Below are 14230 nucleotides of genomic sequence, written 5' to 3'. Positions count from 1 at the left end.
AAGAGTATCAGAGCCGGCAAAAGCTATGAAAAGAGTGACCGTTTATCTCACAGAGTATGAAGCAGCCTGCAGAAGTGACATGCATGGTTATTGTCACCACTAGAATTACCTACTGTAGCCAAAGCACAGTAAACTCATTTAACCTCTTCCAAGGCCCATATTTACAAAATATAGACTTCTGGGAATCCATACTCTGGTGTCAAGGGACCGAGTCAATCAAGGGACCGAGTCAATCATTTCGGATCCAAAAGCATCCAAATTGTTCTGGTTTTGCTACAGGAGGAGTACAGCGAGAAGTGCCTGGTACCTACAGTGACATTCAGTGGTAGTAAAGCTCTTCTACAGGGATGTATGAGTGCCGAAGGTGTGAGGGAGCTGTGCTTTATCAGTGCTGTCATGAATTCACACACTACTGTGTGATGTAATACAAAAAACTGAAACTGCAGATGCTACCCTCCCCTCATTCCCTGCATTATTGGCCATTTTTTCAGCATGACAATGAGGGTATTTATTCTCCCAAGGTGAAAATCCTTCAGTGGACATGTATTTCACTCAGTATTAACACTCTTGAGCAGCTGTGGGGGATTCTGTAGAGAGGGGCTAAGCAAAAGTCTCCATTAAAGACCAGGGCATTTAAGGAGGTCGTCCTCCAAGAGTTAAACAGGACATTTAAATATTGCCATCTTTCCATGAATTATATTAGTGATCATTAAGAAAATACATCTTTTATGTATATTAAGAGGGGGTGTACTCATTTATGCTGTGCACTGTATATATACACTGTTTTTTTATTTTTATTTTTTTCCAATTAAAACTAAAAACTTGAAATGGATAACAGCAATGGATATTTCAAACACTAAACCTGGCCTGTTATTTTTATATCAACTCCATTTATAGTTTTTATAACTTTTTTAGAGTGGAAAAGTCTGAACTAATCATAATTTGCTTTCTTTTTTACTGTAGAAAACCAGTAATAACGTACGATTAGGAGTGATCAACAATCCCAGTGAGAACCTGTCTAATGAGAACAGCCTAATTGCTCGAGCCATATGGGCAGCCATGCAGACCCAAACCGCCAACAACGCCAAAAACTTCATCACCAAAATGGCTAAAGAAGAGACTGCACAGGCTCTTTACGGAGGAAGTGACATTGCGGAGTTTGCTGTCGGGGTAAAATAAGCTCTCATGTAATTCATTTACAGCTGTGATGGATTATTTGCTCTGGGTTATTTCACTGTTGCTGCTGCGAATGTCACTTTTAAACTGCAGAATTTAATATAGAACCACTTTAACCAGATCTGTCTGCATTTTTCTGCACTACAGGGCATGGATGTTCCTCTCTTTAAAAGTGCATATGAGTCCCCTAACGTGAACTTCCTGTTGGCTCACTCTGCCTACTGTCGGGATGTCCTCAAACTGCAGAAAGGCCAGAGAGCTGTGATCAGTAATGGAAGAGTGAGTTAGATTTTGTATATCAAGACTTCTGAGGCTGTGAAAGCTCTTCTTATTTGCCTTTTTGTTTTTTGTTTCTCTGCAGATCATTGGTCCTTTGGAAGACAAGGAGGTCTTCAACCAGGATGATTTCCTGCTTCTGGAAAGCATTATCTTAAAGACATCAGGAGAGCGCATTAAAGGCAAAATTCAACAACTGGGCATGGTAGAGGACAGGTATGCTAGAACAATCCTGTGCAACAGGTTACTTACATATTTGAACATCTGCATCAACAAATGTGTAAGTTATTTGCTTGTTAAACCAATAGCAGAGCTCCAAACCCATTTGAGTATAGAATGTCCTCATGTCAGAGCTGTTGGAGGATTACGATGCATTACACATTACCATCACATGAACTCTCAGCAGTAATTACTTCATCTTAATGAAGTGTGTCGGTCTGCCTTGAAGACACAGACGTAGTAAACGTGCCATTTTATGTGTATTTACTGGAAGAGCAGACTGAGATAGTGACACCATGTTCATTATCCTCTCAGTAAACTTTTAGAGGGTTGATTATTGAAGTGTTGGCTGTAATAGAGAAGGCAGTCATTGTCTTTATCAGCGCTTGAATCTGACACTATGCCTCTCTGAGAGAGTTTGAGTGAACTTTGCCTTGCTAGGTTTTGGTTAGCTATGGTGCTTACATGGATGACAGGTCGAATCTAGTTCCCCTTCAGTCATTTCACTATGACGTTACAAATGGGAACTCACCTGAGAGACCAATCATCTCTGAGCCTTATTCAAAAGGCCAATGAACATTGGCGAGTGGTATTTGCATGCCAAGCCAGTCCCCCGTACATACGGGTATATAAGAGGGCAGCTTGCAACCACTCACTCAGATTTTCGCTTCAGAGCCTCTCTGTGCTCGAGCCGAACAACAGATTGAATTCCTGCGATGAGTTCTCACTCTCTCCCCCGCTGGCGTGCTGCCGATCTAAAAGAGCATTTCTAAAAGAGCATTTTGGCAGCCACCAGCGGGATCCTGCGGGCTGCCATTTTCACGGCTTTAAGAAGCCTCTGCATACCAGCGAGCAGCCTCATCTGAGTGTACAGTGGTGCCGCGCTCCTCCCTGGGCAGACCAAAAAAGAGTGAATTTCTCACGGCTGTGAAAGACATTCCTTTGAGATGCCTTTCCGGCCGTGCGCTTCTGGGTGCGGCAGTTTCCTCACTTCGCAGGATGGACATGAATGCTGCCTCGAATGCCTGGGCTGAGAGCGTGCTGAAACACCGTTCACGGATGATTCGTGCGTTCATTGCGAACGCATAACCATGGTTACGCTGAAGTCCCGCCGCTCATTCGCGAGCAGGCTTCCCGGCAGGTCGTTGAGCTGTCAATGTTTTTCGGCCACTGTTGCGAGACGCGAGGGTGACATCACAGTTATTAAAAAAAAAAAAAAAAACGCGCCGCCAGCATCCAAAGCCCTGCGACCTTCTGCACCTCAGCGTATCCCCGTTGAGTTCCCAGAGCAGTACGCTTCCCCGCACGCCGGGCTGAGCGTCTCCTTCGGTACTCCTCAGGAAGATGAGATGTCTGACGCTGCATCAGAGGGAGAGTCAGGGGGTGAGGCGGACGTCTCGGCGGCTCAGCGCCCCTCCGTGGTCGCTGTCCTGTCTGAGGTGGACGCCGAGCTTCCGGCTATGCTCCTCCGAGCCGCCAGGGGGATCGGCCTCGGGGTACCCCACGAAAAAAAACAAAAAATGCCTCCGGGCTCCTTCCAGGCTGGATGATTGGTTCTTGGGGAGGGCCCCCGCGGCTTCGTCATGGCACGTTCCCTTGGTCAGGTGATGTCAACAGCTGTGGTCCAGAGTGACACCTATGGCTGACTCTGGCCAGATGGCAGATGTCGACAAAGCACGCTTTCTCGACGCTCCTATCTCCCAGAGCGGCCTATTCAGCGACACTGTCAAGGACTGCTCAGCAGTTCTCGACAGTTCAGAAGCAGACAGAGGCCATCTTACACATCTTGCCCCGCCGCAAAGCTACCATTCTGCCGCCAGGGCCTCAACCTCCGCCTGCTTGTCGCCTAAGGCGCCCTCCTGCGGCCCCCAAGAAACAGCTCCGTCCCCCGCCGAGGCTCATGATGCCAGACGGGCGGCTGCGACAGAGAAGCGCCACCCGCCTCTCAGGGACCGGCCAAAAACAACCGCAGGAAAGCTGCGAAGCGTCCCTGACGCGGGCAGCCCAGAGGTGATGAGATTGCTCTTCAAAAAAAAAAAAGGAGCTAGTTTCTTCACCTCTGGGTCCTCGGCCCCGAGTTCCCTTCTCGAGCAGCACTTCCACTCCTCGGAACTGGACTTGGAGCCGGATATCGCCAGCGCGGGAACCAGGGAAGAAGGTAAGCACTGCTTATGGCAGTCAGACTTTTCTCCAGGACGTTCATCCTTCTGGGATCAGTCCCCTTCCCTTTTTCCCCCCCAGGCTGCCCCACCATGGTCACATCGGTCAACGCTCCCTTGATTCCCCTGGCGACTCGGCTGGGAGCCTGGCTTCAGCCTCCCAGTCCCTCGCAGTGGTTGATTCGGACGGTACGTCTCGGCTATGCGATTCAGTTCGCCAGGCGTCCACCCAGGTACAGAGGCGTCCTTTTCACTTTTTGTCCATTCAGACACAAATGCCGCTGTGCTTCGTGCGGAGGTTGCAGTCCTACTGGCGAAGGATGCAATCAGCCCAGCCGAGATGAAGTCAGGGTTCTACATTCCCTGCTTCATTGTGCCCAGAAAGAGCGGTGGGTTAAGACCCATCCTGGATCTCCGAGCCCTGAATCGGTCCCTTCTCAGGCTGCCGTTCAAGATGCTCATGACAAGCTGCATGCTAACATGGTTTGCAGTCATCGACCTGGAGGGCGCCTACTTTCACCTCTCGATTCTCCCTCGACACAGACCCCTTCTGTGGTTGGCTTCGAGGGTCGAGCGTGTCAGTACAAGGTGCTTCCATTTGGCCTGTCCCTCTCTCACGAAGGTCGCGGGCATTCGCATTCTCAACCATCTCGACGACTGGCTCACTTCTCATAGCTCACTCGCAAGATCTGTTGTGCGAACAGAGGGACCTGGTGCTTCGGCACCTCAGCCATCTGGGCCTTCAGGTCAACCGAGGGAAGAGCAAGACCGCGCAGTCAGTGCTGTAGTGTCTGAAATCATTCAGACACAGGACAGCGGTCCCTCTCAAAATATAGAGGCTCCTGGGGCATATGACAGCTGCAGCCGCAATCTTGCCGCTGAGCTTGGTTCATATGAGACCGCTTCAGCACGATCGAGTTCCGAGATGGGCATGGCACCCTGGCACACTCCGGACAGGGGTTTTCCCGCAGTGTTGCTGCCTAGTTGGCCCGTGGCCCACCACGGGTTGAGGTGCCATGTGCAACGGGCAAGCAGCATCGGGCTCCTCGACAGGACCTCCACTGCAGGGGCAATTGCCTCGAGTTGCCCCCTCTACTGGCCCCCAGGGCGTTGGGAAGGTTACGTTACAACTTCCATCTGCTGACACGTCCGCCTGTCAGCATGTGGGGTTGTGCGTAACGCAGCGTCAGGGTCGCGGCCTGTTCCATGGGTCTGTTCCCATATGTAACGTCATAGTGAAACTACTGAAGGGGAACGTCTAGGTTACGAAGGTAACCCTCGTTCCCTGAAGGAGGGAACGGAGACGTTACATCCCCTGCCACGACCCTGGCGTCGCGCTGACGCCGGCTCGATCCGGCTCCTCAGCGAAAACCTGAATGAGTGGTTGCAAGCCGCCCTCTTATATACCCGTAAATATGGGGGAGTGGCTTGGCATGCAAATACCACTCGCCAGTGTTCATTGACCTTTTGAATAAGGCTCAGAGATGATTGGTCTCTCAGGCAAGTTCCCATATGTAACGTCTCCGTTCCCTCCTTCAGGGAACGAGGGTAACCTTCATAACCTAGACGTTTCTTATCCTTTCTCTAATATATATGTCAATAAATGACAAAACACAATACACCAAAATCAAGAGACACAGACACAAATAGAATTCTTTGTTTCACCTCTAAATAACTAAATAACACAATGTGGCACTAAATATCAATACAATATTTATTTATATAGTAATATTTAGATAAATTAATGTAATAGGCTATAATGTATTTAAATGTAATTTTGTATTTATATAAGATTTATATAGTGTCACATTTTTGGATGTAAAAAGCAGCACAAATATAGCCTTATTCCTTATGCCATTCAGATTTAATGACTATTTTTTCTTTTATTATTTTATCTTATTTAATTTCATTTTATTGATTTTTTTTTATTTTATTGCATTTTACTGCATTTTAAGTTTTTATTTAATTTTTATTTTATTTCATTGCATTTAATTATATTGTATTGCATTTTTTATTGAATTGTATTTCATTCTGTAACTTATTTTATATTTCATTTTATAGCATTTTATTTAATTTTATTTCATATTTTTAATTTACAGTTTTTTATTGCATTTTTTTAAGTTTTTGTTTTATTTTATTTTTTCATTTTATTGCACTTATTTTATTTTATTACATTTAATTAAATTTTTATTACATTTCATTTTATTGCATTTAATGATTTATTTAATTTTATTTAATTTTATTCTCTTGCATGTTTTGCAGGATATTTTGAACACTAAACCTAACATGGTATTTATATTTTAAGGTCATACTAAAGTGAAAAACTCCAACCAAGCCTGAAATAACTCTAATTTTACCACAATATTAATGTTATTCGAATACCACAATATTAATCAAATCACCCCTACAGAGTGGGATGAAAAGTTTGTTCAACTGTCTGTGCCAATAAAATGATTCCTAATCATCTATCTAGCTATGAACATGTCTACACAGATGAACACTAATGAACTAAGTTGCACAGGAAGATTCTTTTCAAACTGAATGGAGCTTGTTTAACTAGAAGCATTTGCATTCATGTACTTGCTTGGAGTAGATTTTTGTCCTTAGACTTAGTTTAGACTTTGTTTTGTATGTGTTGTAATTTAGAGCAAGTGATCTGGTGATGAAGGTGGACTCCCTGCTGTCCTCCCAACCCAAAGGTGAGGCGAGGATCGAGCACACTTTTGCAGAAGACAGATACAGGTATGTCACTTCTTCTCATACCAGAATATCTCTAAATCCTCAGAATTTAGTTGTTAACTTCTTCCTCTCCATTTCTCTTCAAAGTGCTGTAAAGATCAGACCAAAGGAAGAGGAAGTGTACTTTGATGTTGTAGCTGTTGTGGATCCAGTGACCAGAGATGCTCAGAAACTGGCACCTCTCCTCCTGGTGAGAACTTCAGTATACCTTCACTTCACATGACTTACACAAGTAGGACATGTGGAACCAGATAAACCTTGACCTCTTGGTTATGTTAGAGCCATTATTATTTATTTATAAAGTTGACCAAAGGATGTTGATCCAGAACCATGTCCTGCTTGTCTTACATGTTGTGTATATACCTGCATTAGTCATCACAGGAAGTCTGGTCCCTCTCTGTGACATTACACAGGTACAGTCAGTCAGCAGTCAGTCTGCATTTGTTGGCTCTGTCTCTGAGACCAGCTGTCTGTGAGAGCAGGTTCATTTGGTTGTTTGTACCTTGACTCATGTCACTTCCTGTTTCTCTGTGTGCCCACTCAGGTGTTGAAGCAGCTGGTCAACGTCAACCTGCGAGTGTTCATGAACTGCCAGTCCAAGCTCTCTGACCTCCCACTGAAAAGGTTAGAGGAAAGACACTGTCTCTGTGAGAACACATGCTCCATTATAGAGTCACCTTCACATTTCACTGCTTACTAGAATTTTTTACAGGCAACAGTAATATGGGGCATGAAGAGATTTACTCTGAAGTGCTACAATATTGTTTTAGACTAGCTGATATTTTTGTACAATGTTATTTTTATGCTACTGATAAAACAAAACCATTTTTTCTCCTCAGTTTTTATCGGTATGTTTTGGAGCCAGAGGTTTCGTTTATGGCGGATAGCAGCTTTGCTCCTGGGCCACTGGCTAAGTTCTTGGATATGCCGCAGTCGCCGTTGTTTACCCTCAACCTGAACACCCCTGAAAGCTGGATGGTTGAGTCTGTCCACACACGCTACGATCTGGATAACATCTACCTTGAAGAGGTGGGATTTCTCATTACTTTCACTGACTTACGAAGTCTAGGTCAAATAGACTTAGAGTTGGTAGTTGTTTTTCTTATAATATATATATTCTTATACATCAGATATACATATAATTTTTTTGGGAGGGGGTAACTATCTCATTATTATTATTATTATTATTATTATTATTAATAATAATTTAATTAATATGAATTTTCTTTTCTTATTTCCGATTTTTTTTTTATTAATGTAAATATGAAATTATTTTCTAATGAAATTATTCTCTAAATAATAATCTAAAACTGCCAGTAGGTGGCAGTAAATGTCTTAATGAGTCATTCATTCATTTAATTCATTTAAACAGCTAATTCATTCAGGACTGACATAAATGACTCTCTTTATAGGGCTGTGCAAAAATATTGATACATCTATCGCGATAATTTCTTTTACGATAGTGTTTCGATAGTCCAACCTCAAGTATCGATCCAAGTTGTGCCAAACGACCTCCTCCTCCGCTTCAGTAGATGTCGCTAACTCGCTATCAACAAAACGCTAAGCAGTACGGTATCAGAAGTAAGCAAGAGTGAGCATGGCGGAAAATATAAAAGCGCCTCCAGCTTTTAGAGCTGACGTGTGGCTGCACTTTGGTTTTAACACTATACCAGGGAGTACTGAATTAGACAAAAAAAATGCCATTTGTAAACTTTGCAAATCCAGTGTTTCCCCTACCATTATCTTAGGGGGCGGCCCGCCCCCCCAACGGCACCCCCTGCCCCCCTTGAACGTCAAGTTCATTTTATTTTCGATATAACGGCAGATCACAATAGAAGTCATTTAAGGTTATCTTTCCTATAGAACAGCTCTATACATTGTTCTTTTATTAAACAAACTAAATTGCCTTATGTTATTTATTTATCTTATTTACACGAAGGCATGTCATTTCTGTCTCTACATGGTCGCGCGTTTACAATATCTCCTCCGCGAAAACACGGACGGGATCGCAGACTTCATAAAAACCGAATTTACTATAGCGCGGAATACCACGGAATCGTCGATTTTTGGATTAATAAATCAAAAGTTGGTCTGTCACTTAATTCAAATCGCGATATAGACTAGTGTCTGTGAAAACTTAAATGCAAAAAGACCGTTTCAATATGAATCCTGCATGTTCCGTTTGTCTCTGTATGTATGAATGGCGGAGATGCGTTTTTTACTACACGCATACTGAAGCACGCGTGACGCTCCAGCTAATTTTTGGCATTTGCATCTCACATGAACAGATAAACTCAATCTCCAAAGCTGCTGTGAGTATCACTTTTGCTGTTTCATTTGAGAAAACTAGCATCATATCATACTGTACACACAGAAACTTCACGGCAACCTGTCAAAATAAAAGTACGGCTTAACATGTAACAGAACAATATTAGTCTTGTATTACTTTTGTACAGTATAATGTAGCTGTTTATATATTCCTATTTAAATAATTTACATAAAACAATATATATGATAAAAAATAAATATTACAACAAGATTAACCACTTAATTGTAGAAAAAAAACTACAATTATTATTTAAACGTTTTAAACTGAATATAATTTTTCTTCCATGTATTGATTTTAACAGTAAACATCTGTTTGTTTGCCAAAAATTAAAAGGGTTTATTTTCATTTGATTAAAAATAAATAAATGTTTATGCTTTCATTTGATTATCAGAAAAAAATTAAAACACACAAGAATTTCTAAAAAAAAAAAAAAAAAAAAAGATTGTAGAGCCCTATTGTTCAAAATGTTAAAATTGAGAGTTTTGGACTTATTTTTTCACTGAAATAAATGTTTTCGGTATTACACAAAGTAGGCTAAAGTATCGGGAAAAAGTAACGTTGGCTACTCTGTTCAATCACACTGTGCAGTTCTAATGAATTGGAATGGATGGAAAATAAATTGGAATTGGAATTTTAATTCATCTGCCGACTTTATCAAGTTGTCAATATAATGTGACACGCATACTAATACAAACTATTGCAATATATCACAATATTTATTGTATCGCAATATATCGTGATATTTTGTATCGTGACCCATGTATCGTGATATGTACAGTATCATATCGTGAGGCCCTTGCCAATACACAGCCCTATTATGAATGGGCATTTAAATCAACAGTTCTCCTATGGCTTTAGTAGGTAATACTTGCGTTGACAAAACAGTAGGGCTGCAACTAACGATTATTTTAATAATCGATTAATCTGTCGATTATTTTTTCGATTAATCGATGAATCGGATAAAAAAAAAAAAACAAGGGATTTACAACCCTTTACTCAAAAACAGAACTAAAATCTTTAGAAAGTGCACGAACATGTTGCTCCTTGAACTGTTATAATAATAATAATAATAAAATAAAAATGGACTAACACAAAAAACATACACATGTATGCTTTACATCTGCCAAATATATAGACTAAATAAACTAAAATTACTATCCGTCAAGACAGCGGCTTGCTGTGGTGTACATGCTGCATTTCCCATCAAGAAGCCTCTCAAATTAGATTCCTCAGTGCGCATCAAAAAAGTCATGTGACTTTGCACGCTGGAACGGGATAACTTGACTAACTTTCTGCTACATTCATTCTGCCATGGCGGTGTTTAGTGTCCTGCCATCAGCAGCGACCAGCTGGAAGAGTTCCGCATTCAAATGCACGCAAAACTGGCCTCAAAGCCCCAGCAAAAGTAATTACCATGAATGTGTCAAGGCAAAAATTAAGAAAATATTCGAATTACTTATTAATAAACTAGTATTTTCTGATTCAGTGTTGCAAAGATGAAATTGACGATCCTGCCATCTGCTCATTAATGCCTAATGCATCTTTATGGATTAGCTAATGAAAGAGTTTTGTTTTCGATTTTAATTATTTCATTTTATAGTAAAATAATAATTTAAAGCTTTCTATAGATATTGTGTTTGTGAGGCAATTACCTGGGTTTCGGTTAATTATTGTGAAGCGCTCCTGTTTAAACCAAAGATATCAAGCGTATTCTGTTTGTTTTCTTTAAGAGCACATTTTGTTGATACTGTTAGTACACACAAACTAAGGTAGACCCTTTACAGTTCCGGCCCGGGTGGTAAATTACTCTTACCTTTATGAGCAAAAAAGAAATTTCACATTGCACTGGCGTCTCCATGCGCTGCAAAGCGCGCTTCTCTCCACACAAACTTTGGAATTATCTTGATTGAATGATTAAACTAATATTGTGATATGTTTTAAGTTTTTTATATCAATGGATTTTAATTTAAATCGCGATGAATTAAGCAGGCTTTAGATCTGTCTGCCGCTGTTTGCTAGGTATAACTTTAAAAAACAAAAACTTGAATTTAACAAACAAAAAGTGTTTCAAATATATCTCTAAATTAACTTTATAAACTAAAGGAACGAAAATAAATGTAATCACTTAGCTATTAAAAACAGCAGCTGTGTAATGAGGAAGAGAAAGAGAAAAAAAGACAGTCTGACTGGAAATTCAGTCGGCCAAAAATTGATGAGCTGTCGGACATTTTTACAAGGAATGTTTGTTTAATAGCCTATTTAATACTCTTAGGCTACTTTCTTAATTAAATATATTATTTCTTTGATTTATTTTAGCGTTTTTAGGCTGCTTGTTAGCTGACTGAAGTGTAGGCTATATATAAAAAAACAACGTGCCACCGTCACAGCCCTATTCAAAACTGAGACGATTTCACCTCAGCAGAGCTCCTCTTTCTCCTTACGGTTGTGGTATGTTTTCGACACATTATACAGACAGACAGTGTTACAAAAAACTATAGAAGTAGTTTTCTCCATCTCCACTATCCAACGACCCGTACAGCAGCTGTTTTGTGATCGAGCATTGGCTGCTGTGAAAGTACGCTAGCCAAAGTAGGCTTAAATATCAAACATGTTTGATGTAAATCGGGGCAGCATATAATGTAGAAACGGTGCTTTATGCTCAAATGTTCCAGTTTTGCGCATAAGTTAAATTCGCATTTTTGGATGGAAACACAGCTTATGAGGTGCCGAACTCTGCTGGCATCAGAGCGGGAGAGAGACCGAATGTGTCCACTCCGCTCTGCGCTCAATTTTTTTTTTAATATATATAATAACAACCAAATGTCTCTGCGTCGCGCGACACAACGAATCGATTATGAAATTCGTTGCCAACGCTTTTAGTAATCGATTTTTATCGATTTTATCGATTCGTTGTTGCAGCCCTACAAAACAGACAATATTGTGTCTAAAATATAACACAATATTAAGTTCTTATTGAACTGTTGTATAAAATCAATATCACATTTGCTCTCGTGCTATTTGGGACAAAAACAGCAATGGTATTTGGTGGCAGGACAGGGCTGGTGCTAGCCTGGGTTACCCCATGCTGCCTTGCGCGCAGCGCGATTTTATTCATGCTGCTAGGCAGCCTGGAAACCATGGACCAAATTTTCACCTCAGATAGGGAACCAATCACAGAACGGGGAGGGAGCAGCAAGACGATGACGCCTTCTGTGCGACTCACCGAAGAAGTTTGTTTATAAATATGGATCCAGCATGGCAGCAGACGCGAAGTTATCTTTCGATGCAGCATTAGAAAGTTACACACAAGGCCGTTTCTCAATACCAAGTACGCAAAGTTCGGACTTGGAAGTTTGACTTGGGAGTACGCACTCCCGAGGACGTGAGGATGCAAGTCCTGCAGTTCTGCAAATGGAACAGCAGTGTACTTGATAACGTCAGTCAGCTCGTCTTTTCTACTCCGGTTATCTTCACTGCTTCACTGTATGTATTTACAATAAGACGAAATTTGAAATCAACCACCTCTGCCTCTTTTCGTTTTCATTTAAACATATTAATAGCTGTAAAAACGTAGTTCAGGGAATGTACAACATTACAGTGAAACAAAATATTTTATATCAAACAGCATTGCCTCTTTTCCGTTTCATTTAACGTTTAACACATTAATAGCGACAAAAATGTGGTTCATGCAACGCGTTACAAAATAATAATTACAATAAAAGGAAGTGATATCAAACACCGCTGCCTCTTTGCTTTCTTCAAAATATAAACCACAACTCCCTTTTCGTACTCATTTTAAAAATAATAAAACATTATTAATATGTGATTTAAGCTATATGTGCATTGTGTATAATACATCTTTACTCTATGTATAATAAAATGAAACATGACAAGCACAACTCTGCCTTTTTTGTTAAATGTCAGTTTTAATGAACAATATTAGCCATTATAAAAGTATAAGTGTAAAGTATAAGAGACTTATGTAATCGGAAATAAAGACAAAAGCAAAATCGTTGAATTACGATTGATAAATAATTTATGAAGCATAACTTTGTCCTCAGTCAAAACTCTTCGTCTTCTTCCTTGTCGAATTTCTGTCGCTCTACGTACGTCGTCCGGTAAACGATTGGCTATGAGCTACGCACAGGCGCATTTGATAGACATTCGTAGCGCCCAATAAACGGCTCTGGGCATTCGTAAACCACGCCTCAAATACGAGAAAATGAACATGTGGTTCCCAGACCACGAATCATGACGAAGTCATGACGTGGTTTGGCGTTAGCCAGGCTAGGCTGGTGCATTAATTGCGTTAAAAAACGTAACGCCTTATTCTTTTTCATAAATAATTTATTAGATTGATGTTTTAAATCGGCAGCCCTAATATATAGGTCTATCAGGCTATCGATACTTTACCTGAGTTCTTTAAAGCACAGTTATTTTATTATAGACATCCAGTATTATTATTATTGTTATTCCTTTTATTTGTTATATAACACATTTTAGTAAGCCATCTGCAGATATTCATTATTGTGATCATTAGCATTCAAGTCATGTCCTCTTGTTTGCAGGTTGACAGTGTCGTGGCCGCTGAGTATGAGTTGGAATATTTATTACTGGAGGGTCATTGTTTTGACGTAACAACGGGTCAGCCACCCCGTGGGCTGCAGTTCACTCTGGGCTCTGCCTCCGACCCTGTCATAGTCGACACCATCGTCATGGCCAACCTGGTGAGCAAACGTCACAGATTCATCTGGAAAATAGTTGGCGATTGCCGTAGAGGTCACTGTCGTTTACTGTGATCCGTCTTTAACAGGGTTATTTCCAGCTGAAAGCAAACCCAGGAGCTTGGATCCTCAGACTGCGGAAAGGCAGGTCGGACGATATCTACAAGATCTACAGGTACCCAATTATGCCGTGTCAGACGTCTGTCTCTCTTAATGTCCTTCTGTCTCTTCACTTGATTGGTGGGTTCACTATTTTAACCCCCCTCCTCTGTCGCAGTCACGATGGCACGGACTCTCCAGCCGAAGCTGATGATTTAATCGTCGTCCTCAACAACTTCAAGAGCAAGATCATTAAAGTGAAAGTAAGTAATGGGTGTCTGAATCAGGTGTCGGGGTGAGGTCACATGCGAGGACTTTGTCTCTGTAGTTTGAGGGTATTAGCGGCGATAAATGTGCTGTAGACGAGAGCGAGCGAGATACTCCTTCCATTTTTGCTCGACTGGAGAGATGGAGAGCAAGAGAGTGTCTTTACTTTTCCGGTATATACTCTTAATATCTGACAGGCTGTCACATGTCAGCCGTTGTGTGGGCGTGTGTCCAATGTGAGG

General features: G+C 41.3%; 1 protein-coding gene across 1 annotated transcript in view; it reads left to right on the top strand.

The window, feature by feature from the left end:
• The window catches only part of LOC141344503 (UDP-glucose:glycoprotein glucosyltransferase 1-like), a 58316-nt gene that overhangs the window by 31208 nt on the left and 12878 nt on the right, over positions 1-14230 (top strand). The window contains exons 2-11 of the mRNA XM_073849387.1: positions 964-1170; positions 1324-1455; positions 1538-1668; positions 6477-6572; positions 6657-6759; positions 7114-7193; positions 7409-7598; positions 13467-13625; positions 13712-13797; positions 13900-13984. Coding sequence (XP_073705488.1) covers positions 964-1170; positions 1324-1455; positions 1538-1668; positions 6477-6572; positions 6657-6759; positions 7114-7193; positions 7409-7598; positions 13467-13625; positions 13712-13797; positions 13900-13984 — 1269 coding nt within the window. The remainder of the gene's footprint in view (positions 1-963; positions 1171-1323; positions 1456-1537; positions 1669-6476; positions 6573-6656; positions 6760-7113; positions 7194-7408; positions 7599-13466; positions 13626-13711; positions 13798-13899; positions 13985-14230) is intronic.

This window comes from Garra rufa, chromosome 10 (genome assembly GCF_049309525.1).
Source record: "Garra rufa chromosome 10, GarRuf1.0, whole genome shotgun sequence".
Taxonomy (NCBI): Eukaryota; Metazoa; Chordata; class Actinopteri; order Cypriniformes; family Cyprinidae; genus Garra; species Garra rufa.
Note: the sequence above shows the minus strand (reverse complement) of the source record. Positions and strands in the feature narration are given on the sequence as shown.